The sequence below is a fragment of the Toxotes jaculatrix genome, chromosome 19 (assembly GCF_017976425.1).
Source record: "Toxotes jaculatrix isolate fToxJac2 chromosome 19, fToxJac2.pri, whole genome shotgun sequence".
Lineage (NCBI taxonomy): Eukaryota > Metazoa > Chordata > Actinopteri > Toxotidae > Toxotes > Toxotes jaculatrix.
Genome location: NC_054412.1, coordinates 20,067,338 through 20,092,061, shown reverse-complemented (window position 1 = coordinate 20,092,061; position 24,724 = coordinate 20,067,338). Strand labels below are relative to the sequence as shown.

Genomic DNA, 24,724 nt, shown 5'->3' with positions numbered 1-24,724 from the left:
CCCGTGTGCATTTAAAGACGAGTCTTGCAGTCCGTCCATCTGCTGTCGGTACGTATATGAAGTCGTTTTCGTACGCCCGATGCCATGTGATGCGAGGGCACGTGCCCGAGTCCGTCTACAAGTGTGTTTTTGCGTGAAGTTAGCAAATGCGTGTGGGAGTGTGTGAAAGTCCATGTGGAGTGTGGAGAGTCATACCTCTGGTTTTCAGCGTATCAGGATCTTTATTTCCTCCACATTGCTTTGTGCGCCGCCCAAAACAGAGGCCCCTGCAGGGACACAGAGATGCTCAATTATTCATGGTCCCATTCAATAAAACATGAACATCAACTGCATGTGCCAACTGCCGTCATTCATGCATCTTTGCAAAAATAGGTCTTTTTTTCCCCAGAATGCTTTGGGATGACAGCCAAGGGACTGTCAGCCTTAACTTCTATTAGTACAGCTTTTCTGACCTGTTATCATGGTGGTAACACATGAAAAAGTGCGATGAACAGTAAAGGGGAGTTCGATAAACAGCTGGAATAAATTCTACCGGCTCAGTTACCTCACTGACACAGAAACATGACAGTATTGTGAGCGTAATATATCAACTGGTAAACAACAGGTTGCTCTAAAGTGTATGTGAGCTGCCAGCTTTGATCAAAGGGCTGTGTGATGGCCCCATTTCACAGCAGAAATCCATTCATTCACTTCTCCAGGTGTGAATGAGGAGATTCTATTAAATGTAGGACAACTCAAGAAGGCTTGGAGAGGGAAAAAAAACAAAAAAAAAAACCCTCCCTAGTGCCATCTGCTCGTGGACTTTTCATTTCATGCACACAAACATGTTATTCAATGGAGGTTGTGCGCTTTACCGGCAAGAAGAAAAAAACAAAAGGCAGAACAAAGCTTTTCGGTTGCTGTAAAATAAAAGGTGACTCCATTCTGCTTCACCGGTGTTACCATTCAGCTGATGCTCTCGTTTATGGAGTCCTCAAAACTGACAAAAGACGTGACTACATTCAAATAGCAACTCCACCTGTAAATGACACTGCTAGGTAAATAATTAAAATGGAGTCTAAAAAGAAATGTAAACCTACAAAGCCACACACAGTCCACCTGGAACCAATCCCTGCCCCGGGACACACACAGGGAGACACCCATCCAACAGTCCATTGCAGAAGAAAAGCCACGAAATGATGTAATTACAAAAATCATGTAGAAAACATGATGAAAATATGACACTTCTGTTTGCCTTTTTTTTTTTTTTTTTTTTTTTTTTAATGTGTAAATTGAAAATCTCCGTAAAAACAGGTGGATGGAAACATGACAAGGAGCCCCAGTCATGCACTGCTTTTTTTTGTAGACGCTGGTTTGATCTATAACAATTTGGTGCAAGTATAAGCTTATTATTACAGTTGTTTAAGTGGCTAAAATGTAGTAGAGACATAAAGTTGCAAAAAAAAATGAAAGCATCAGCTGAAAGCTGATGCTTTCATTGAGAGACCCTTCATTGACTTCTACATTACAATAAGTCCTTTGTAAATCCCAGAACTGCGAGCAAAAAAAAAAAATGCAGGGTACAAAAGCGCGGAACTAAACTGTAAAAAGGGCATTTCTGACGTGCTACATGGCAACTTCTATTTACAAGATAAATCTCCACCAGGCTGTGGACAAACTTTACAGTATCTGCCAGCTCTTTGACTGACAGCAGAATTACACAGTGGTGTCATTGTGTGGGGTTAACTGCATGGTGCGCCTCCTAACTGGCCCTTTCTTTCCAAAAAAAAAAAAAAAGACGTGCTGCCTCTGCTGCCAAATATGGCAGAACTCATTAGCTGCTGATTTGACTTTAAAGCTCAGCCCCGCTAATCTAATTTAATCTGCCTCCGTGGCTTCGCTTGATTGCTGAAAGCGTAGCGGTAATGACACTGCAAGTGCATGCAGGCTTCGCTGATGTGATGCAACTGTGTGCTCTGCAACAGCAGCCGCCCACGTGGAAAGTTGTTGCTGCTGCTGCTGCTGTTGCTGCTGCTGCTGCTGCTGCTGGTGGTGGTGGTGGTGGTGGTTTGTGTTTTAGGGGGTCTATTGCATGACAGTTTCCTGTTATTGGTCGGATTAGGCCTCCACAGACTGAACAGTTTGTGGAGACGTTTGACCAAAGGGAGCTGATTTTTTATCTGGACACGATCAATAGACATCAGGAAGGGCATGATGATGGGAAACAACATGTGTAGCTGTTTGTCTGGCCAATGAGACAATTACAGAAGTGTATAAGAGGAATGGTGTCGCCGATGCCGGTGTCATGGCACCAAAGCACACACACACACTACCTACCATTTTTAAAAACACAACTTTCTAATCCAGAATCCTCCAGTGTAACAGTTGAATGGCAGAGGTGTGGATGTATGTAGTGAGGTGGTAGACTGCAGGAGGTTTGGAAGAACTGAAGCAAAGTGCAAACTCTCTTTGCAGATGACACACAACACAGAGACAAATTAGGAGACAAGACAAAGGAAATAACCGAGAAAAAAAAAAAAGAATAAAAAAAAAAAAAAAGAGGACAACAGGATGAAGAGAGGTGGTTTTTCTACTGAAGTATGTCGTGTTTGCCATGTACTCTAAATGACATCATGCCCCTTTTCACTCACCTCTTAAGAACTGAATACACAAGTTCAGAAAGCACCTTTAAAAACTGCTGTGACTACTGTCCAGCCAGAAACAAAACAGATTTTTCAGCTGGTGCATAAGAACTGTGAGGGTGTCCCAAAATACTTGGGCTGACCACAGTGTGTGAGGGAAACATGTGATTTAAGTCTTCTTTACCAGCAGAAAATTGCTATTTGGCTGTCCCACATGTCTGTGGAGTCCTTCCTCTCTCCTCCGCTCTCTCCCTGTCGGCCCGGGCAGTCATGGCGACGGGCTCCCAGCAGGCTCTGCTGTGAGTGTGTGGACCACCCCCCCCCCGACACCCCAACCTCCCCGGCCTCAGAGGGAGAGCTGACTCTGGCTTTTCATCAGCAGTCCCCAATAAAAGATAATGGCAAGTGGGGCTGCAGGGGGAAGTCATTCAGCCACACTGAGCTGTCACATGACCAGCTAAAGTCACAACGGGTTCAGTCATTCTGCCGCTGCAGCTTGGCTACTGGGACAGATGAGTGGGCTATGGAGCTGGAGCCGGACACACGGCAGGATCCTCCACACAGAGGGTACCCAGCTTCTGGGCAGGGATGGAGGAACACCATCAACTGTACTGAACATTCCAGAGTTCAACTAGAAACATCTAAAGTTACTTCTAACCACCCGGAGCCTGTCTGCATAAGTCACTACTGCAGCGACAGGGACACGCCCCCCCCTCAGTGGCTTTCCCACCTGCGAACACACACACACACTAATATTCTGTGGGGGCCAGGGCCAAGCTGGAAACCTGCCCCTGCTGGGAAACGAAACCCAAGTCTCTGGTGGAGTTGGGCAACGGCTTCCCCTCTGCTGCGCCATACCTTGTACAATTAAATACAAAGCTCGCCGTCAGCCACCCACTTCTGGTTCATTTCATGGCTAGTCTCTAAAGGGTAAGTAGGGCACTTTGCCATTTCAATAATAGCTGCATTTGCAAAGCTTACAGCTGCAGGCTACAGCCTTTACATGGATTTAGAGCAACCTTACAGACTGGTGGGTAGTTCTGTGCTGATAATATATTCAGCTGCCTGTGGTTTTTCTGAAACATTGTCATGGAGTTCATGGTAAAGATAAGACATGCTAGAAGACTAAACTGAATCCTGAATGTTTCATCCCCTTTCCCATGAGCCCCTGACGGATGCGATTTGATTGACAGGTCATGACTTGTCAGTGGGCTGCCAGCCCTCACTGAGAGGCGGACGGGACAGACAGGAGTGGATTAAAATGGACAATTATCCTCACAACACATTAAGCCTCCAGTAGTCCATCTGCACTGGCTGTCTGCGTCTGCTGAGGCTGTCACCTTTCATTCAAACCTGGGAAAAAGATCAGATCAGAGCCAATCATGTCGCATACTGAATACATGAACTCATGCAGACACAGGTCATGAACCCAGACTCGACTACCAGAATGTAGGTATCCGCTCGATTTGACTAACTCGGACTGATGCCTCATAAAAGCTTCAGCTGAATAACTACTAGGAATAACTACAGCAACAAATAATGCTTTCACCGTGCAGCTGGTGTTGTACTAAAGTATGAAAAAAAAAACCTCACAAACGTGACAAATCCACTTATGGTGAAAGTCATATCAGCCAACACTAGCTGGCAGGTATAACAAATACCGCTACTGTACTTCAGCATGCAGGTGAGAACTCCAGACAAACCTAAAATTAAACTAGCTACAAATCTCAGAAGCAACGGCGACGACTGCCTGAATTCAACCCTGGCTTTGGCGGGGCTTATTATTAGCTAGAAAAGCCCCCGAGGACGTTAGCATTGCAGTTTGCTATTGGCCACACACAAAATGGCCATAACAACTCTGGATTTTGGGGGTGGGGGGTTGTTACTGAGGGGTTATTTAACATGTGACAGCGCGTCCTGAAGATAAAGCCCCACAGCTCTGCCAACATGGGTTTATCCCTTGGCAACGTCACAGCCTTTTAACGGGGCCTGGTGAAGGCCCCAGGTCTGGTGTGCCAACATGACGCCACAGCCAGGATGAGCAATCATCTCCTTTGTCAGCATCTCGCAGCTGCATCAGCAATGCAGAGAAATGACGCTGCACAGTCAAAGCAGAGAGCAGCGTGGAACGGAGGGCAGACAGGAAGCAGGGTTCAGGAGGCTGTATGCTGCAGTGGAAATTGGCCACAACACAATCACTTCGTTACTATCTGAGATGAGATGAAGGCTCAGGAGCCGGAGGGCCCCCAGATATAAACAGCCACTCTTCGCCACTGCGCTCTGAGAGGAAATGTGTGTGCGGGAGGCTAAATCAGAAACGGAACATGTCCGCACTGAAATTCATAGAGCCCATAAAGCATAATAGCTTCTTTGCAATGCAGATTTTCTAACAGCATGGTCCACGTGCAGCACAGGCAGGCTTTGTGGAGACAGAATATAGCCTTTGTCACCCACACGTGACATTAGACACAGCTGGAAAATTTCACAATAGCAAGTTAATTATGTATGAAAGCGCTCGAGGCCATTAACATATGTACAGAAAGCACTTTTGTTTTCCCCTAAAAATACTTGTCACACTTGTCGTCAGTCCGCCTGCCTGCCTGCCACCATGGCGCACGTATCACTGATAAATAATAACAAACAGAGATCTTCGCTGGGACACCGCTGGGATGAAAGGCATTTTATATACAATTGGTAAGCAAATGACAAACTCAAACCAACCTTTGCACATTTACCATATGTACAAACACGGGTAAATCACATGTCATTTGTTTTACTGCCAATGATTGTTTAAACCATAATTAAATGTTGCTTTAGTATAAAAAAGTATTTTCTTGATCAACTGATTTATTGTTTGGTCCACACAATGTCCCATATATTATGAGAGAGAATAATACATGGGAGCCAGTTAGGTCACTGTGCTCTGCCAGCTGCTTCTCTAACCATCACGTGATGCCCTGGATCTGGGGCTAACTGCTCAGGCACCTGCATATGGCTGAAACCTGTTAGAGGAACCTATCGCTGCCATTCCACTGCTTCTATGACACAATTAACATTCAGGCAGGGTGGGCGGCTGGAAGAATTATAAGATTTCCGCTCGATATATTCAGCAGTGAGGTTTTAAATATAGACCGAGGTGCTCCAATGCACTACTGAACTCCTGAATAAAGGCTAAATGGACTTGAGAGCTAAATGGAATTGGAGAGATTAAAAAAAAAAAAGAAAAAGCGAGGGGGATTAAAAATGGAAAATGTTGAGCAGGATATGAGAGAAAAGCTACTACGCACGCTGGCTGGTGCCTGTGCTCCAGATGTAAATGAGCAACTCTTGATTCTTTTTCAGAGGAAATGAAGCCACACTTGACAACCCGGTGACTGACGCTGCTCGTTTCGGAGCCAACGCGCACATAAGCAAACACAAAAGACTGAGGCAGGTGGAAGCGGTTGGGCCGATAAGGGACTGAACGTGAGTTCAGATCGGCGTGATAGGATCTGTGTTACTCCAGCTCCTCCAAGCGAGACAAAAACAGCTCCTGCTAATTGAATTCCTTCGGAGAAACACCCCTAAGACGGACATCTCCGCGGGCCCGGTTTTGACAAGCTTTCATGCGAGTGTATCACTTTCACACATCATTTCCTCCCCATGATACCACTGCAACAGTAATCCAGCAGCATCTGCCTGGCTTCACAAACACTCCTGTTTTTTTTTTTTCAATGAAGCTGACGGATGGTGTAAAATGTTTTTTTGTTTTTTTTTGGGAAATGTAACAGAGAAAAGAAAAACTAGGAGGGAGTGATGCTGGAGGGGTCGCAGGCGTTCAGGGCCGATCATATGATCTGTAGCTCTGCTCTCACATGTCAGCGCACGTCCCCACCAGCTCCTCACAGCCTGCATTCATCTGCGCTTCAACATTTATTCATCTGTAACAATAACTTCATTTGAGCCTGTGAGTACGTCACGACTCAGCCACCAACTGCAAGGGGAGGGAAAAAAAAAAAAAAGAAAAAAGACGCAGAGAGAGACATTTCATTCCTCTCCACTGGAAGCATGACACAAAGGGCAGCATTGTTGTGGTGTCTTTTCTGACCTGTGGGACTCTGGCGTGATGCTGAGCGCAGAGCAGCGGCTGACTGGGCTCCCAGTCCTCAAGCGCATGAGCCCAGGGGGGGCCATCTGAACCCCACTGCAAGCTCCATGTGATGACATCAACTCCTGGACCTGGACCTGGGCTCTCCAGGGTTTTGTTTTGTTTTTTTTTTGAAACAGTGGGAGCTATATTAGATTGTGAAACCTACTGGGTCCAGTTTAACAACTCGAACAATTTAACTGAGAGTTTAACAGACAAAACTTGAAGCTCCATGACACCTGAGGATGATGATGAAGACAATGGGGTGTGGTTGAAAGTGCTGAAAAAAAAAAAGTGAATGAATTTAAAAGAAATATCCCCAGTTTAACTGATACCGAAAACATATCATTAATTGCAGCACTAGCCTTGAATTTAAATGTGCCTCAAACGTTGTGTGTCTGTGTGTTTACAGTCGGGGAAGTCCAGTGTGTAATCTTAAGTAACGGAGATTAGGGGGTTACATAAAGTTGCAAAACAAGGAGCTTTGCTGTGGATGATACCAGCTCTGTGCACGGGCTCCACGAATGAAGTAACCACTGTAAAGTACGCTTCATCACACCCACACTTCCCAGTATGAGTATGCTCCTCTCTGAGCAGGGCATGCTGAGGACAATGGGACCACTGCGCGGTGATACAGTACATCATAAGTACACAGTACAGCAAGGAACACCTCAGCTCCATGAATCACAGCTACATAACAGGGAAGGGGGGGGGGGGGGGGGGGGGTCACGCCAACTGAATCTGAGCAAACTCCAAGAGCAGGTGCTATCCAGGTTGAGTCAGACTGGGTCCAAAGTGGGTCAATGCCAAGGCAAGTTTAAAAGCAGAAATTAGTCCAAGAGAAAATACCTGGACCGAGACAGCGCGACCTTCCAGATGTGTTCATGTGATCACAGAAAATATCAGTACTCCCTTAATCTGCGTCTACATCCAGATCTGCATCATAATAGATTCAAGGCCGATTTTAAACCTTCTCTGATAGGATCAGCCCTTCAAGCCTCCAAAAATGCTTTCAATCTGAGAAGAGAAAGTGATACTAAAAACCTGTAAAAATGCAACTATTGCTATTTTGTATGGATATATGCTCCAATAAAACTAAACATTAACTGATATGACAAAAGAGATATAATGTGGTTCATGTTTAGTTTCCTAATCCTGAGGCCCTGTCTTAAAGAGAAAAACGCTTGTGTCAAAACACTACTAAATTACTACATGGCAAACTATTGCACCTTGCGCAGAGAGTGGGAGGAATCAGGGGCTTATGAGGGCCCACTTGCTCATTTTTACCCGAGCACATCATACTTGCTATTTCCAGAAATGAAAAAAAAAGAAAGAAAACAACAAACCACAATCCATGACGTCAAAAAACAGACTGCAGACTAAAGTTGACAAAGAAATGATTGAGACTATTCAAATTAGAAGAGCGACTAGCAGACACCACATGCGCACACTTCTTCTCCTGCATTAGAGTTCCTGTGTTCTACCATCCCTAACCTCTGTGTGATAATCTGCCTGATCAGGGCTCTCCTGCCAGCCCAAAGTATCCTCCTGTCAGTCAGTGATGGGGTGAATTGTGATTAGGAACATGGCAGCTTTGGCAGCGTTTCACCACAGTGTTAAAGGATGAGAAGCGGTTTGAAAACGGTCTGTCTAAATGAGCCAATACGCTTAACAGAACGGATTTTCATCAGTGATACCGTGCTTCCCTCGTCCTATTGTGTAGCACAAGCACCGAGAATGAAAAAGAGCAGCTCTCGACTCATAACTCAACCTGACTAAAGCAGGTTTTTCTTTTTTTTTCCTGCTAAAAGACACAATTCAGAGAAGACGTCTGCCATACAGAACTCAACTGCAAAAATGACAGATTTAAGACTAAAATGGAAGTAAGGACTATTTTCTATCTGTAATTTTCAAATTTGCCAAGATTAATGCAGCATTCCAACAGACCTCAAATGACTGTATTTCATAAGGCACACTGGTACCTGAGCTTAGTTTCCAAGACTGCTACATCTCAACAGAGATTATCCCAGCTGTCTGGGGACACTCACAGAGACAGAGCAGTATACTCTGCTTCCATACACCTGCACCTGCAGCACCTGAACTCAGCAGGACATAACATCACATAAAGAGTTAAAAAAAAAAAAAAAAAAATCTCAGTGCACTCAGCGAGCTGTCTGCCAGTTGCTGGCACCGCTCAAAACCCGAGGAGGCTGGATTTCTTAAAATAGGGATAATAATACTTCTACAGCAAAAGTATAGGGGAGATTACAACTCAACATCACATTGTAGCTTCTGCAGTTTTCCCTCGCGTGCCGCCTAAAATAATGTCATTACAAGCAGCAAGTCCCGCTGTCGGTCACATGTTTTAAATAGTGAATTTCATTAAGAAACACTTCTTGAGGCGGGAAATGCTTACAGACGTAAGACAGAACGTGTTGGTCACCCAAAGGCAGAGACCAACAAAATGATCAATTATACTAATTTTGCAAATGCAAATGCAAAAAAAAAAAAAAAAAAAAAGTGACTGCAGTTCAGACTTGGTCAGATTTTGTGGGCAGAGGGGAGGGATGCTCATGAATGTTTTAAAAAGGAGATAGAGGTGACAAGAGCATTTAACCCAGTTCCCAAAGGAAAGGAGGGAGAAACTTCCCTGTCATGAAGAGGAAGAGGAAGAGGAAGCGGGCCTGGATCTCAGTAAAGTATGTGCAGTCCAGTGCATAGGAGTCTGATTAAAATGCAGTATTGTTATGTGAAACTTGTTGAGGAGAATACAAAGTGAGAACACAGGAGGCAAGCACCACAGTATCCTCCAGAAATCACAACCTAACATCGGGAGAGATACAACAGCAGCTTGGGTAGACAGCCTGATCAATACATGATCAATCAGCTGATTTTACTGGAAACCTATTGCTGGAAAAGTTAATAAACAATGACACACACACACATACATAAATACATATACACATATATGTATGTATGTGTGCATGCATATATACGTACATACATATGCGCACAACCTATGCGCACAGTGCATACACACGCACGCACACACATCTATATCGATATCTATATATGATTAAATAGATGGACGGATAGATATGGCATCAGCCCACAAATCCAGGATCGCTCTCGTAGACAGTCAGAGTGAAGGCAAAGCTTTTCCCCTGCATAACACACCTTCTGTGGAGGAATGTAAACCCGCTCCTCCAACTTCACTGAGCACCGTGGTTTCCCCACTGCACGCACAAGCCTTAAAAGCATCCCAGATAACAGAGAGCCACTCTGAATCATGTGAGGTTGTGTCCTTCATCTGACTCCACTAAGCATCAATAGGAGATGCTGCTGCTGCTGATGATGATGATGGTGATGGGAGAGAGGGGGGGGGGCGGGGGGCATGGTAAACAAGCGAGCACACGGGCTCAAAAACCAATGCGTCAAGATGATTTGGAGGCTAAACGGCTCCTGTGTCATAATAAACACACCGTAATGACTCTTTATTTGATTGATTTTTATTTTGTTGCTAATAACCTACTGGTCTAATTTGCTTCGTGTGCTGTTTCTTCCTTCCACTAACACCCACACTGGATGTGTGCTGGTCTATGCATATTTCACTGAATCCACACTGGGTCATCGCATTAAAAACCAGCCGCCGCCTCAGCCACACAGCCTCTCCGTTTAAAGGAGGCACACAGACATGTAGCTAGCTAACAGGCAGAGCACGTTAACGTTCAGCAAACGTCAATATTAATAATAAAAAAAAAAAAACTGGGAAAATCAAAGTAATTCATTCCGCTTTAGAGACAGACTCAGCGAGCTGAATGATAAGTAATAATGGAAAACAGTGTTTCTTACCAGTTTAAACGCGCCTAATAACCCGCAGCACTGTACTCCATTGCCGTTACAGAGAAATAAATTGGCAGTAATAAAGACTGCGCTGCTGTGGTGGCACTGATGTCGCCGTGCTGCTCGTCGTAGCCGCTGCGTGTGATGGCGTTAGCTCTGCAGGGCCACAATGAAACTGCTGCTGCCTTCACGGCCTGTAGGAAATATTCCCATAAGACAGGCGTCAGAAAACGTCACAAAACAACAAAAGAGGATGTAGTTAAGGTAGAAGAAATATATTATGTAGAAAACAGGGACTGGGAGACGCTGTAGTTTTTATTTTGACCGGGCTCTCGAGACGCGATATCTTAAAGACGCAGAGAAGATGCAAAAGTTATGCTAATTATTTGTCGTAATTGGTGTACTTGTGTTTAAACTGTGACCAGTATAACTGCTACATCATGTCACTAGAAGTTGAGTAGTTATATGGCGATGTTTTGGTGTTTGTTTTCGTGAATAAAACAAATGGCACCAAATCCCAATTTTATTTAAAAAACTCTGTAGATTCTGGAGTTTTTGGAGCAAGTGAAGGGAGCATAAAGGGTCTGGTCCATTTGACTGACAGGAAACCAGACCAATCAGAGGACAGCAAAAGCAGGGAAGCGATTTCTTCGATGAAGATGTCAAATAAACCAAAGTTCGGAAGGATTTTATATATCACAGCAAAAGTAAAAGGTTCTAGCTCTTACAAGCTTCGTAGCATAGGGGATAAAAAAAATTAAATTAAATTAAATTTCCGAAGATCTCCGTAGAAATATAGTTCATAGAAGCAAGGCATTCAGCTTTGTTGCGCTATTTTAAATGTCTGAGGGATCTAAATTTAGTTTGTGTGTCAGGTGTGAAGTGACCTACTGTCTGTGAACTGACTTCTGATTAAGTAATAAACAGCTGGAACAGATGCAAGTATGTGTGTTGTTTTGCTTAACGTCGGGGCGCCACCTGCTGCCTACACACAGAACTGTACTTTTACACGAGAAAAGACCAGGAAGCAGCCTGATGAAATATCTCAACCAACAGAGAGAAGACTACACCGACTTAACTATTGTTAAGTCGGTGTCAGTGTTGTTCTGATATTTCTAGGCGTAACTGCTTTTTCAGGGACACTTGTTGGCATAAAAAAGAAAAAAAAAAAAATAGTGTCCACAACCACTATCAGCCAACTAAAGGGTGTGGGCTCACAGGTGTACAGGCATTTCTCAGAGCAGCCATTCTGAGACATCATCGCAGAGACAGCACAGGTGTAGTTATTAACCTTGTTAATGACTGCAGTCTGTTGAGATGAACCACTTTCAGACTGTTGGTGCTGTGTACGCTGACTCACTGGAATAACTCAAAGTTATTTGTTCCACCTGCTATGAAGAGAGACACAGAATAATAAGGGCTCCTCAACCTCACAGCAAACTCTCTGAGAAAACAGCTCAACAAAAATACACAGCATTTTTGTATTTCATTATGTTTCAGGGGTGTGTTTGTTCAACGCCTCTCTGAAACAATCTGAGCAAAAACTGTTTGGATGAACCTGCAGTGGTTTCAGCCAGGTGTTCCTGATAAACTGACACCTGAGTGTGTAGCTCAAAGCTTGTGCTATTCGAATGCCGCCTGCTACAGACAGTTCAAGCAGAGAGCTGCAGAGTCACAGCAGCGTCCTTGCTTTCTGCACTCTGAGCCTCTGGTTGCTGTCTGATGTCTGCACGCTGCTCGGTCAGCGCTGACAGCCACGCCGCCCCCCCCCCCCCTGTCACTTTCCCTCAGCTCGTAATCTACAGCTGTTCCTATCTCTCTCTTTCTTCCTGTTAAAAGGGAGTTTTTTTCTTGCCACTGTCGCCTTAAGTGCTTGCTCTGGGGTCAGGCTCTGGGTCTCTGTAAAGCGCTTTGAGCAACATCACCACATTACATCTAAACTCCATATGGTTGGAAAACTACCAGTGTTTTACCAACAAAAAAACCCCACGTATCTCCTGCTCTTACTGAAATCAAAGGCGGACGGTAGCTTCTTCATTTCAAACATGACGTGTTTGCAGGAGAAACAAATACCTGTTTTTCTCTTCCTTTCTCTTAAAAATCATGTGCATCTGTCTGAATCTGTCTGTGGTTCATGGTGTAGTGATGATGATGTTGTTTACACCTGTGATGTTAAAAAGTAGCAGTGATTTTCAGTTCTATTTTAATTATATTCAACATTAGTTTCCACCCCTTGTTTTTTCCTAGCTACTCATGTGCCCCAGTTTTGGAACCACTGGAGGAGACCAACAAGAAATTATAGTGTTTTGTACAGTAACTACAGTAGGTTACAATATTTACATTTGCAGCCAGAGAATGATCTATTTTCATTTTAATTCATTTCAATTTTGGATTCCCACCTGTCCTTTACTGGACTTGCTTGTCTATTTTCTACCAAAACTTTAAGATAAAGACATTAGATAAAGTCCAGACTTAAACTCTGCTCATTTCTCACACAGAATATCAAGAATTTCAATCACAGACCTTGGTTCTGCAAAATCTCTGTATATAAACGTAAAAACTGCACTTTCAGTCAGAAGTTTCAGAACACCTCCATTTTTCTGGTTTTACTGAAATGTACAGGGATGAATTTCAGAGACAACAGAGACATTAAGGTGTAGAACAAATCAAGAATTTGGAGATTAAAATTTAAAAAAAGGAATAGCGGAATATTTTTTAACAAAACTGAATCTAAATTATGTCACATGATGCTCTTTCTACAGTGGAAATCAAATATTGTTCAGTAAGTTTGTCTGAACACCATTGCAGAAGTTGTTGCACTTGTAGCTTGCTTTGCTTTCGCCTTCTGTCCAGTTCATCTGAAACCAGCTCCATGTGGTTTAAGTCTGTGCTGGGAGAGAGACGTTCTAAAACTTTTAAGAGGTAGTGTAAATAAATGCATCAACAAAATCATTTTACATAACAAAAAAAAAAAAAAAAAAAAAAGACAACCTGCAAAACATTTCAATGTTTTTATGTAAAATGGTATTTCAAGTATTGGTTGATGAGCTGTCAGAAAACACGTGATACTTGCTGCACACCAGCAGGTGTCAGCGTTTCCTACTTGTAAACATGCTCGTGTTTTACTTTCACATGGACGTCCAAGACTGTCCAACCATGTCCTGGGTTCACAATGTCCAAGCTGCACCTTGTCTTTTTTTTTTTCTTCTGCATCCTTATGTATGTAATACATTACATAATATTCAAAGTGAGTAACTTTTATTCAACAGTCCAAAAAACAAAAAACAAAAAAACTGATGATATTTAAGACACTGGATGAAAGGCAAAGACGACGTATAAAAATTTTTAAAAAGAGTAAAAAAAAAAATCTGTACGCACAAATGTTTGTTCAGAATCTTGCAAAGACCCACAAGACTAATCTTGACTTCCACTGGAAGCATAGACTCTTGTCTTCGGTATAGTCCGGAAAAATACTGACTTTGCCTTGTGACATGCGGCAGCTCACGCTGGTGCCGCCGCCGGTCGTCAGTCTGTCCTGGTGCTGCCTGTGTCAGTGTTCCTCAGGGAGGTGTCAATGACGACCGGCTTCATGCCGCCATCCTCCTCGCTGACAAAGGAAGAGATGAAAATGGTTTATTCAAAGGCAGATTTGTGCCTCACGTCTGATTATTATTCTCCCTGTGTTAAACAACTCTCTGCCCCAGAAATGTAGCTCTGTGGTGTGATTTGGGTGAAATGACCCTTTAAAACAATGATGTTGATGAAAAGTGGTGGTGGTCAGACCTGAGGCTGGTTCCCTCCACGTCTTCAATCGTGTCAGGTAGGGGCTTACTGGCCGTCTCGGGCAGTAGCAGGGTGAGGGCAGAGCCCAGCAGGGGGCAGAGGCCACACAGGACCATGGGAGCATGAGGACTGATGCTCCTCAGCAGGTACATCATGGGGGCCAGAACCCCTCCGGTCCGAGCACACATGGAGCCTATACCGATCCCGTTTTGTCTGTAAATTAGAGAGCCATGAGAAGAACCTTAAAGGTACATCACTACTGAGTGTGCTGGGTTATGTAGCCTGCTGCCGGGTCTCGGTGCAGTTTCAGGACCTTCAGAGAAATCTTTGATCCATATTGATCTTTATCAACAAGACGTGCATGCACCGCTGAGTGGAAATCACAGAGGGATACTCCTGGATTAGGATCCTTCTGGTGTCAAGGTGATCAACAAGCGATGGTCATCATTTCTGGACCAACACAGACCAACAAAAAAAATCCTACATGTAAAGATGAGTGCGGTCTGATACCTTCGAAATCAGATCCACGCACTGTTTGACACAGTGTGTACAGATGGTGTGGGTCTGTAAACACTGACACTAAACTGCTGCTGTAAAAGTGCAATTTTTTTTTCCTCCCCGCATCTGGTTTGTGTTTACTGCTCTGGAAAACAACATATGTAATAAATCAGACAAACAAGGACACATTCCAATTTTTTTTTTTTCCCTCCACTTATAGTTCCCACTGTCTCAAACCGCAGCTGTTTCTAATAAGACTTGTGATTCTTTTATATTATTTACATATTCGACATATTTAAATTCTGTAATGCCTTTCATTTATTTTTCAGATCAAATTTCCTTTGTGCAGGAGAATCTGATAGAAATCTGGCAGGAGGCAGGTAGAGGACTGCAAAGTCCAGACTCGTCCTACAGTGCTCGAAGACACTGTTGGTCTTGTTTTTGTTTTTGATTCTTGTGTTTTCTAGCTGGGATTACGCACGATGTTCATTATTGATTGTTACTCTGAATCAAATTCCACTCTGCAGACAGTCCCCTTGTCTGAGAAGACAGATTTGTCCCAGTGACATAAGGTAGAGACCTGCATTGCTCCGTGATAAACAGCTGACACTGAAAAATCACTCCAGAAACAAGCCAAGCCAAAATGTTATCTGCATTCCATAAAGCACATTAGACAATGAGTAACAGGCTGGCTTAATTTCAAAACGAGAAACCACACAGGCTCATAAACCTCTGAAAATCGTCTCAGGGTCACTTGAGGACGCAGCCCAAGAAAACCAAGATGCTGCTTCAGCTCTGACTCTGGGACCTTTGCATGATGGGCCACTCACCTGATCACCGTGGGGAACACCTCAGCTGAGTAGACATAAATAATGGAAAGTGACGCTGTGATTCCAAACTTCCCAGTCATGGCAAGGACCGTTTTGATGACAGACAGGTCTACAAGGAGAGGACAATGTAAAGTGAGGGAAAAGCTTCTGAAGCATCGGCTCTCGCTGTATCAGTTATTTCTCAGTGAATGATATGTGGGTCCGTACCGCTGGGAATGAAGATGGTCAGCAGGCAGGCTGTGCCACCCACAGCCAAGAAAGCTAGCTGGGAGATCTTGCGCGAGCGGTTGAGGGTGAACAGGGTGATGGTGCGCGCAGGCATCTCCACCAGGCCGAAGATCATCTGGGTGAGGTAGATGTTCATTCCAAAGTCGGAAATGTTGAGGGACAGGCCGTAGTACACGAGCACGTTGACAAACCTGGGATGGGTGAGGGGGACGGAAAGGAGGGAGGACAGTGTCATTTTGGAAGTTTGACAGGTGAGAAGAGTGTCACGTTCTAAAGCTAAGCTCTTGAAGTTAGAATATTTCAAAAGTTTATGATGAAATACAACTTTTGTTTGGAAAAAAAAATGAGACCCATGGCTGTTTGTCAGTGTAATTCCTAACACCGCCACCAGATGGTGCCAAAGTGAAGACTTTTCAAATCCTAAACAGATTGACTTTAATATCCCATAGAGCAGACCTGTATGATATTTAGATGTTTAAATCATTCAGCAGCTGCTCTGCTTTTTAGTTTGCTGCTCTGTTTTTTATCCCTTTTTGGAAAAAAACTGTGCTTTACTTTTTCCTGGAAAACCATTTTTAAAGTTTTACTCTGTAAACGCAAAAGTAAATAACTTTTTTTTTTTTTATCATGAAGTAAACAAACAGGGTTTACCACAGATGTGTGAAATTAAAGGTGAAGGGAAAACATTTTCCCACTGACCAGCGAAGCTCTAAAACGGTCTCAGTTAGAATCTTCCAGAGCCTGTAAGAAGTATTCAACCCTCTTTGGATTATTTTGTGATTTTATAACATTGAACACACCACAACAGGGAAGATGTGGTTCACCTGCAGAACGTCACTGAAAGAGACATGAAACCATGCTCTGTTTACATCCTGTCAAATCATTAACTGAAAGCGACCACTGATATTATCTCTGCGGGTCCCATGCTTTCAGTGTTTCAACAGAACACTAGGGGCCAGTTCTCACAGCTGTTATTTCAGGAGCAAATATCTGGATCTACGGCTGATACGTACTAATCAAAACGCCTGCATTCACCTGGCTTGGGATGTTAACTGCTGACACAGACAGTATTTTATCTGTATCCCAGTTATGGATCCTACAATCATGTCTGTGTGGAACATGAGTAACCTGGTAACTCGTACGTGATTGCTGCACCGCGGTGGAAGACAGCAGTGAACCGCTAGGCTCCTTTCAGCATCAGGTGTGTAGTGCAGACTGAGCAGTGTGTGTGTGTGTGTGTGTGGTTTTTTTGGATGGTAAAAGTAAAACAGTCCCACAACTGTCACTGCATTGCTACAAATTATATATCAAGTGACTCAAATCACATATGAAACGAATCAGTGTGATTATATATTTTAAGTTGTCATTAAAATATACATTAATGTCACTTTGACCAGCCTCACTTACAGCTCTGTGCAGAGAAAACCACCAAACCACACTGACTTTTTAGAATTATTTTCACTTTCTATTGATCAGAGTTTTGTTGCAGTCCAACAATATTTTCACTGTCTCTGTGCACAAAATGATCAGGACCTGAGAGAGACTTTCATCCGACAGTCACTTCGGAGATTTTAAAGTTTCTAAAACCAGAGCCTGGCTCTGCTTTTTGTTTTGACTGATCTAATCTCCCAGCCTCCTAACGTTTTTTTTTGGGGGGGGGGGCAGACATTCAATACTCCCTTGAAAGCATTCAATGCTGAGAGGCCGCGGAGCTCAAAGTGTCTGCAGCAGCAGAAGAGAACAGGCTTGTTAATATGAACGAGCTGCACGTGTCGTCCTGCGTTTCTAACAATCTGTCACCGGTTTTGGGGTTTCAACTCTTCTATTTAACCCCAGAGTTTTTGTAAAAGCAAATAAATAACAAAACGAGTGAGAGGAATGACTTTCAGAGAAATCAAAGTCTGTTTTCATGTTTCATTCATAAAACTGTTCCTTCTGATGAATGAAATGTGTATCATTGCTGCAAACAAACAGTCTCTCCCTGTTATTCTGCTGGTTTAGTTTTGTCCTGCAGCAGTAGAAGAGAGCAGGAGCATTAATATGAATGAGCTGCACATGTATAAAAAAAAAAAAACCCAAAAATCTAAAGTTGCTCATCAGTTTGAAACCTGGGGATGGACAGAGGAGTGCGCTGGAGAAGAAAGGATCCAGACTGTTTGGAATGTAGGAGGGGGGGCAACAAAACTGCGAGCGCCCCTCCTCTTTATACGAGGACGGAGCGGTTCTGCTGTTTGGTTTGGGAGGACGCAGCTCACTGCAGAATGAGTCAAGGTCAGCAGTGTTTTCCCAGGTTCTTACTCTTCTGTGGAAACACACTGGGACTGTACCTCGTTCATGTGTTCTGATGCTGTTCACAGCTGTTGGTGCACCGTGGTACAGTACAGTACAGCGTACTGGGAACACCTACCCCCCCTCCAACACCTTTCCAGTGTCAGACGGCTACAATTTCCGAAACCAATGATCTGATTTTCGTAACACCTACCTCACACAGTGCAGCTGTGCAGAGGTGAGAAAGTAAGCTGGGCTGGAGCTCTCTTTTTTCCCCCATTCTCGACACAACTATTTCTGTCACGTTTTCTGTGCACAGTACGGTGACCAGCTTCCAGAACAGACTGACCGAAAATCCCATCCTAGCACCTTATTCAGCTAAATCTAAACATGCCGTGTGCCCACATTAGCAGACCACTTTTCATCCATATTGAAACTCTAACAGTGACACCTCTTCCTCTTTGTTCTATTTCATTCAGCAAACAGCAACTAATAAGCTGCAGTTCGGTTTCCAGCCTGAACTTAAATGTTCTCCTTTACAGATTTTTCTATTGTCTGACAAAACTGAATTAGAAGAAATTCTAACATCTGGACAGTAGCTCCTGCGCTGCTGCGTTCACCCATCAATCAAACAAACTATTTAAAAAATCCTGAGGACATCTGACAGAGGAAGTATAATGACAACAGCTGCCACAGGACTGGCCACACTGTCATGTGAAATGAATGATCACAGAGGTTAAGTTTAGTTGACAGAAGTTTGTCTTCTTGAGTCAGCTGACACCAAACCATGTGAGGGCAGGCTTATGTCTTACTGTTTCAAAAGCTCAGTTTTCAATGTGTACACAACAACACAGAACTTTGCTGTGTTAAACACTGGCTTACAATGGATGAACATGCAATTTCAGATAAAACTCTGAACATAATCTGAGTTTTGAAGAGGAAGGTAAGGTTCTGCTCATACTCACCAGAGGTAAAAAACAATCAGAGACTGCCTCCTCATTTTCGGGGTTCGAACGAGGTCTATGAACGAGTATTTCTTCTTCACCTCTTCTTTTCTCTCTTCACTTTTATATACCTATACAAAAACAGAGAGTGAGACGGTGAGCCCGGAGACTCTGGAGGTCAGGGTTAGAAAGTCAATGAAACTGTGCTGTTTAAGCCGTTTGCATGTTTAAGTGATAACCAGTGATCTAAACTTTTATGCAAACGGACAATGGCTGCTTCAGACCTGGGTCACACTCTCACTGCTACTGAAGCGAGACAAAACTACAATGAGCTGATCTACTAATAAAAATGATTCTGATCTTTATTTCCCATGAAATATTAAAATAGGATCTTGGTACATGTTGACAAATACTAAGGTTGTACTTGATTGTCTTTGTTTCATTTTTGGTTGCTAGCTTTGGTTACTAGCTTGCTCCGTGCTGTGGTAACTGACTGTTACTTCCAAGGCAACAAGTCCTCCAACCAGGATGACCATACAGGTCATTAGCATCTCATGGCCCCTATGGCTTCAGGTGTGCCAGACTTTTGTTGTCATGGTTACAGTATTAACACAGAGTAGAGAGTAAAGAGAGTAAAATAGAGAGAGTAAAGTAGAGAGTAAAATATTTAGATACCTTTTAAAGGATTTTTATTACTAGCCAGCCCTAAGCACGGAATACATTTTATTCGACAAGCTCATGAAGCTATAAATTTAGGTAAAGCCCACCGACATGTTTGTACTGTGGAGCAGTACAAACATGTTCTGTGACAGTCACACGGGTGAGTCTGGGTTTGGCAGATGCCGGGAGAACGTTACCTGCCTGACTGCACTGTGCCAACCGTGACGTTTGGTGGAGGAGGGATAATGGTATGGGGCTGTTTTTCAGGGTTTAGGCTGGGCCCCTTTATCTCTGGTGAAGGGCGATCTTAATGCTTCAGCATACCTGGACATTTTGGACAATGCTATGCTTCCAATTTTGTGGCAACAGTTTGGGGAAGGCTCTTTTCTATTCCAACCTGACTGTGCCCCAGTGCACAAAGCCAGGACTATAAAGACATGGTTTGATGTCCCTGTTGGTGTAATGGTCAGTTGTCCGAATACTTTCGTCCATATAGTGTATATGCTGCATGAGAATGACAAACTTGACGGGTGTAGCAACAAGGCAGACAGTGAATGGTCAATTTGAATTTGGTTTTGAGTGTAACAGGTGTTTCTTATTATTGTTGGAATTTTATAAAAATGAAATAAATGAAAATATCTAGAAAAAAAGTAAATGATAAAAACTTGTCGCAGCTGTACCCGACACATCTCCAGATCTTTGGTGAGGGGCTTCCCATTCATCTGCGCTGCTTTCCGGATCAGCTCCCAGGCTTCCTCTGTCCTGTCACTGGCCATTAACCAGCGAGCTGACTTTGGCAACACCCTAAAAAAAAAAAATTCTCTCAGGGTTAGAGGGGGGTAGGGTTGAAGGGGGACACTTTGACAGACATTTCTCACAGTAAACAAATTGACTTGGAAATTGACCTAAACTGGCACACCAGAATGGGATGCAGCCATCAGTCAGTTTTTTTATCAGTTATGTCTGACAAGTAGAAGCAAGCATCACAAGTAAACAGAGAGACTCCTCCAATCGTGTCAGTGCATATGCCTATACTGCTACACCAAAAGCACGAGAGGAATTTAGAACCAAACAGGCACGACAATGAGCGTTAGCAACACATTTTGTTTTCAATCACAGGAGATAAAGGGGGATTCCCTTCATCACAGACTTTTACAAGCACAACACAGCTCAGTCTGTGGTTGTTGCTTTTTTTTTTTTTTTTTTTTTCTTTCAAGCTTCTGTTAAAGTCATTTTATGGAAACTTTTTTTTTTGGGAAAAAGCTGTTGCCTGTTTTTGTAGACATATCATACACGCTGCATCAAAAGTGGGTCAGAGCGCGGCCCCCGCTCACCAGATGTAGAAGATGAAGAGGAAGCCAGGTACTGAAATAGCCAGCTGCAGTTTACGCCAGTCTCTTATGAGGTACGCCACGCCGGCCAGCAGAATGTAGCCAAAACCGAAGAAGTAGTCGGTGATTATACCAGCCAGCATCCGCTGCTTAGGCCCTGTCCACTCTGTGCCTGTGTGGGACATAAACAGGACAGGGATCATACAGTACACACAATAACAGCATTATATGTGTGTGTGTGTGTATATATTAGGGTATGACATCAACATCTCATATACAAATACAATTTCTGTTTAATTAATCGTCTTTTTGACTATTGTCTATTTATTTCAGTGTTATGGGGCTTCACAATTAGAATTACAAATGACTCTGCTCAGTGTTAGAGGAATACTCTAAATGATTTAATGATCCATTAAATATTTCCCATCATGCAACCAACAGCATCTTCCTGACAGTCCCCCCAGCCTGGTAAATCTCTTATAAAGGCAAAATGCCAAAAGGAACTATCCTACAAACTACTGCACATTAAAATATCAGTTCACCATGGACCTATTATACTGAAATTCTGAGAAATCCACAACCTGTTAGTCAGGCTTGTGATGTGACACGTTGATTGCGGGTCTGATTGAGACCAAACAAATCTGCCTGGCATGAGTGAGTGGATTTACCTTTTAAATGAAAATGAAAATAAACCAGCACACTGACCTAGGACAAATGCATTCATTATAACACCAGAGATGGATGTTCCAACCATGAAGCGAAGGGCGGTGTAGACGTAAAAGTTAGGGGCGAAAGCAGCGCCAACCCCAAACACAGCCTGGATAGCAAGGTTGATGAGGATGATGATCCTGCGGCCGTACCTGGAACAAGACGAGACATTTCTCGACCTGCTCATTCCACGTAAACCAAAGATAAATGAAAAGAATCTGTGCCGATGAAACAGTGGATGGAGAGAGATGACTCACTTATCAGCTAAACTGCCAAACACCACAGCTCCAACGAGGAGGCCGAACATATAGATGGAGGAGCCCATGTTGTTCAGGCTGGCATTGTCACACACCAGGTCCCACTACAAGAAACAGAGATGACAACATCGGGTGAGAACATTTTCTATTTTGGAAAGTCTACATGCTCACTGAATCTGAAGAATCACGTCACACAGAAGGAGAAGACCTACAAATGGCAGTGTTGGTTGACTTCACAGCTACTGCCCAGATTCCCATGAATACTGGCAAATCATGGTCTCTAGAGAGTAATGACTAATAAGTACTCCACTGGATGCTGGATCTCTGTGTTATTGGCAGCAGACACTCATGGTTCTCGTAGGATAAATCCTAATAACATGGCTGCTACCCATACGTTTCCTCAGGCACCAAAACCAGGTCATAATTCCACTCATATATGAGAAATATCAGGAACCAGCGGGCAAATTCCTGAGCACATGTGTGCTCCAAACGGGGGAGTCTTCTAAATCTACCACAGATCTCCTTGCCTGCTGCCGGGTTTGCCGTGGTCACCGGAGCTGACCTGTTACGTTGTCGCATGTGACGCTGCACCGTCCAATCACGTCATTTCGGTCATGTAACTGCAGCTGCTGCCCTCCCCTCAGGTTTGTGTGTTACAAAACATGGCAGGAAGGCAGGGTGTGTGTGGGAAGACCCAAAAGATGCCTGCACTCTCAGCCCCTCACCCTGTTTCACCCTGTCTCACATGTCACCAGAGCCCACTGTAATAAAACTTTTAAGCCCCTCCGCATTCCTGAGCGCCATGAAGTCCTCATGTTAAACACATCAGGTGAAAATGTAGATATTCAGTCAATTCAGGTCTTGATTGTAGAAACTCACCTCAGTTACTATGGTGCTTTGGAAGGTGTTGGTGCTGTACTCCCAGCCCCCCTGGCAGCTCCCGGTAGGGTGTCCATCACCAAGAGCTACAGCAGCACTGTGATTCAAGGGGACGGTGCAGGACAGATCAGGCCGGTCACCGAGGGAGGTCAGAAGGCTGAAGTTCGAAGAGCTTGGAGTGTCCACAGAGGGCCACGTGGAGCGGCATAAATGAGGAGGAACAGCCCCGGTGAAGACAGAGACCAGCATGTGGAACGCGAGAAATATCTGAGGTAGACAGATCCATATATACAAGATCTTCTGGAACTTCCCAAATCCTCCAATGAGGCAGAGAATTTCATCAAAATTCATTTTTCCGGAGCTTTTGCGGACGCGCACTTTAAATGTGAAGTTCTGTATCTGATCAGGTCTGATTCAGAAGGTGCTCCTAAAATGGAGCCGCCAAAGATGCACAAGCAGATAAAGGCAGAGAGCCAAGCATCAGTCAAATGTCTTGAGATAGACGAGTGGAATGAAAGTCTGAGCCAGGCTGATGATTAACAGGTAGAGGAAAAAAAAAAAAAAAAAAAAAAAAAAAAAAGCCCTCACTCAGATGCAGTCACACCTGTGCTGCGCTCGGTGCTGAGAGCAGCCTGTGGCTATCTGTAGTAGACTGTGGAGCTCTGTCAGAGTTGATTTAACCTCAGTGTGATGGGAGTGAACAAAAGCAGGAGGGAGGCGATAGCTCTGGGTGGGAGGAGCCGCAGGCAGAGCTGCACCCCGCCTTCTCCCATTCAAAAACTTTCATAACACAGGATCTATCTTAAGTAACCCGTTTTTTTTTTTTTGTTTTTTTTTTGACTCGATACCAAGAGTTTGTGTTGATCTCTCCTGTTCAGACAAACAGGTCTCAGTCAAGTGGACTTTTATGAAGAGCAGGAACTAAACAGTGAAGAATACCAACGTCTCATGCTGACATTCCTCTGCAGAGGTATCATATGGCCTTTCTTTCAGGTGTCAGACTTGTTCAATTGTTCTCAGTCAGTAATACTGGCTCAGAGACATGCACATTCCAGTTGGTATTCAGTAATTCATCGACCATGGGATGCGGTGCAGGGGGGGGGAGTGAGCCTCTAAGCTGGTGACACAAAAGGAGCAGATAAATACAGCAGGGAGGGATTAAGGGTAGACTCTGACTACTCCACGCTCTCGCCCATCATCACTAGCTCTTACTTCTCTGCCTTATGGGGTCATCTCTCGGAGCCCGGAGCCACCGTGGCACAGTTTGAACACGGGAGCGACTCTTTCTCCGAGGCGAGCCTCACTCTACGCTACGTGAGCTTAAAGCAGACTTCAATATCAAAACCATTCACAAAACAGGGAACAGAGCTCCCGGGGAGGTAATCGGAGAGGACTGACGTTTGGCATTCTTTGACGAGGCGTGGGGCTCCAGTGTTCGAGTCTCACACTGTGAGGGGTCAATACATGAAATCCTATTCACGGGGGTTTGTATTTCCAAGTGAAAAACACAGCAGGAAAGAGTTGGAGTAATTTCATAAATATAGGTATATAGACTCTTTACATACTGACACACACGGAAAAAAACAAGACTGCCCTTTCAGAGCAAAGCAGGAAATACAGTAAAGAGTGAGCGCTGCATGTTGCACAACAAACACCCACCCCCACCCCTACACCACACACCACACACCACCCGGGGGAATACAACATGAGAAGTCATAGGCCCTGATGGAAATACGGTAAAACAAACA

The 24,724-nt window shown here is 43.9% G+C and overlaps 2 protein-coding genes across 5 annotated transcripts in view; both read right to left on the bottom strand.

Moving 5' to 3' along the window:
• The window catches only part of fynb (FYN proto-oncogene, Src family tyrosine kinase b), a 53,916-nt gene extending 43,172 nt beyond the window's left edge, over positions 1-10,744 (bottom strand). For 3 of the 4 annotated variants that reach the window (XM_041063725.1, XM_041063722.1, XM_041063724.1), the window contains exons 1-2: positions 10,600-10,744; positions 196-266 (exon numbers count right to left, since the gene is read on the bottom strand). The gene's annotated coding sequence lies outside the window, so the exon portion shown is untranslated. Of the gene's footprint in view, positions 1-195; positions 267-9,924; positions 10,051-10,599 lie in introns of those variants that run through there. The other variant, XM_041063723.1, reaches the window with a different exon arrangement.
• Positions 10,745-12,938: 2,194 nt separating this feature from the next.
• si:dkey-119m7.4 (uncharacterized protein LOC560629 homolog) lies at positions 12,939-23,486 on the bottom strand. The gene is made up of 10 exons (XM_041064812.1): positions 22,977-23,486; positions 22,098-22,201; positions 21,838-21,992; positions 21,136-21,304; positions 20,482-20,605; positions 19,163-19,272; positions 15,909-16,120; positions 15,702-15,810; positions 14,374-14,586; positions 12,939-14,197 (listed from the first exon to the last, which is right to left on the bottom strand). Exons 1-10 carry the CDS (start codon positions 23,325-23,327, stop codon positions 14,116-14,118), a joined length of 1,629 nt encoding a protein of 542 aa, XP_040920746.1. The 5' UTR covers positions 23,328-23,486; the 3' UTR covers positions 12,939-14,115.
• Between the last annotated feature and the right edge of the window lie 1,238 nt (positions 23,487-24,724).